Source organism: Charadrius vociferus, unplaced genomic scaffold, assembly GCF_000708025.1.
Source record: "Charadrius vociferus isolate BGI_N301 unplaced genomic scaffold, ASM70802v2 scaffold423, whole genome shotgun sequence".
NCBI lineage: Eukaryota > Metazoa > Chordata > Aves > Charadriiformes > Charadriidae > Charadrius > Charadrius vociferus.
The window spans coordinates 1,899,408-1,900,597 of record NW_009648149.1 but is presented as its reverse complement, the minus strand read 5'-3'; the positions used below and the strand labels follow the sequence as shown (position 1 = coordinate 1,900,597).

General features: G+C 55.0%; 1 protein-coding gene across 1 annotated transcript in view; it reads right to left on the bottom strand.

Moving 5' to 3' along the window:
- Positions 1 to 792: 792 nt before the first annotated feature.
- GNG12 (guanine nucleotide binding protein (G protein), gamma 12) overlaps positions 793 to 1,190 on the bottom strand; it is a 1,180-nt gene continuing 782 nt past the window's right edge. The window contains exon 2 of the mRNA XM_009883964.1: positions 793 to 918. Within this exon, the coding sequence (XP_009882266.1) occupies positions 793 to 918 (126 nt within the window). The remainder of the gene's footprint in view (positions 919 to 1,190) is intronic.

Sequence of the window (1,190 nt, the reverse complement as noted above, 5' to 3'; positions counted from 1 at the left end):
CTGCGATTCTTTTGACAGGGTTTTTTGATGCTGAAGGGGATTTTTAATTCGAGTAGAAAATGCAGAGAAGCAGAATCAAAGCCGGCCATTCGGCTTTTTCAACTCCTCTTAAAAAGCAGGAAAACGGATCCGAAGATCTCCGGTTCTTGACGCTTTGGGGGTTTTACACTTAAAAACACTCTGTCAAGAGACGGCGGCGCGGGGAAGGCTGCGGGAATGGTTCCCCGGCGCTCACCAGCAGCCGCTACGGTCATTTTTTTGAGGTCGCTTTTGCTCGATAATGCACTTCTAACCGCGCCTGTGCCGAAACACGCGCTACCAACAGGGGTACAGCTCCCCCTCCCCGCCTACAGGATTTAACAAAAAATGTAAACCCGGCGATGTCTAACCAGGTTTCCGCACCTTTGCCTCTGCTCTGTCACCAAAGCTCAGGCAACTTTGGTCTCGTTTGACTCGCAAAGTGACCCCCCGCGTCCTCCCTCCTGCCGGGGGGGGACACGAGACCCCCCGGCTCGCCGTGTCCATCCCACGCCGGGACGGCGGCGCGGCGCTCGACAGAGACCCCGTTCCCTCGGATAAGAAAGAAGTTAATTCCGTTTGAAACCTCGCTTCCTAGTAAAGGTAGGGGACAGAAGAAATGTTTTTTAGAAAGCTTAAGAAATGGTTTATACGCTTGGGGGAAAAGAACGGCCGCTCGTACACAGTTAGGAGCTGGTACCTTACAGAGGATTTGCCTACGCGCCCGCCGGCGGGCGGCTTTGCCCGGGGGGCTGCGGAGGAGCCGCCGTTCTCCTATAACAAAATGCAGGTCTTCTTGTCCTTGAAAGGGTTCTCGGAAGCCGGTATGCCCATTAGCAAAGGATCTTTCTTGGCGTGTTCTTCACAGTAGAGCATTAGGTCTGCTGATGCTTTCGACACCTGGATAGAGAGGGGGGTGGGGAAAAAAAAGCCAAACGAATCCATAAAATGGTATTTCCCCACACCGGTAACACGATCAACCGCGCTGAGAGCTGCCGATGGGTACAAAGTCCCTGTGCGGGAAGGGAGAGGTGCTCAGAGACCGACACAGAATCACAGACTGGTCAGGGCTGGAAGGGACCTCTGGAGATCATCTAGTCCCACCCCCCGCCAGAGCAGGGGCACCTCCAGCAGTGGCACAGGACGGCGTCCAGGCGGGTTTGGGATGGCTC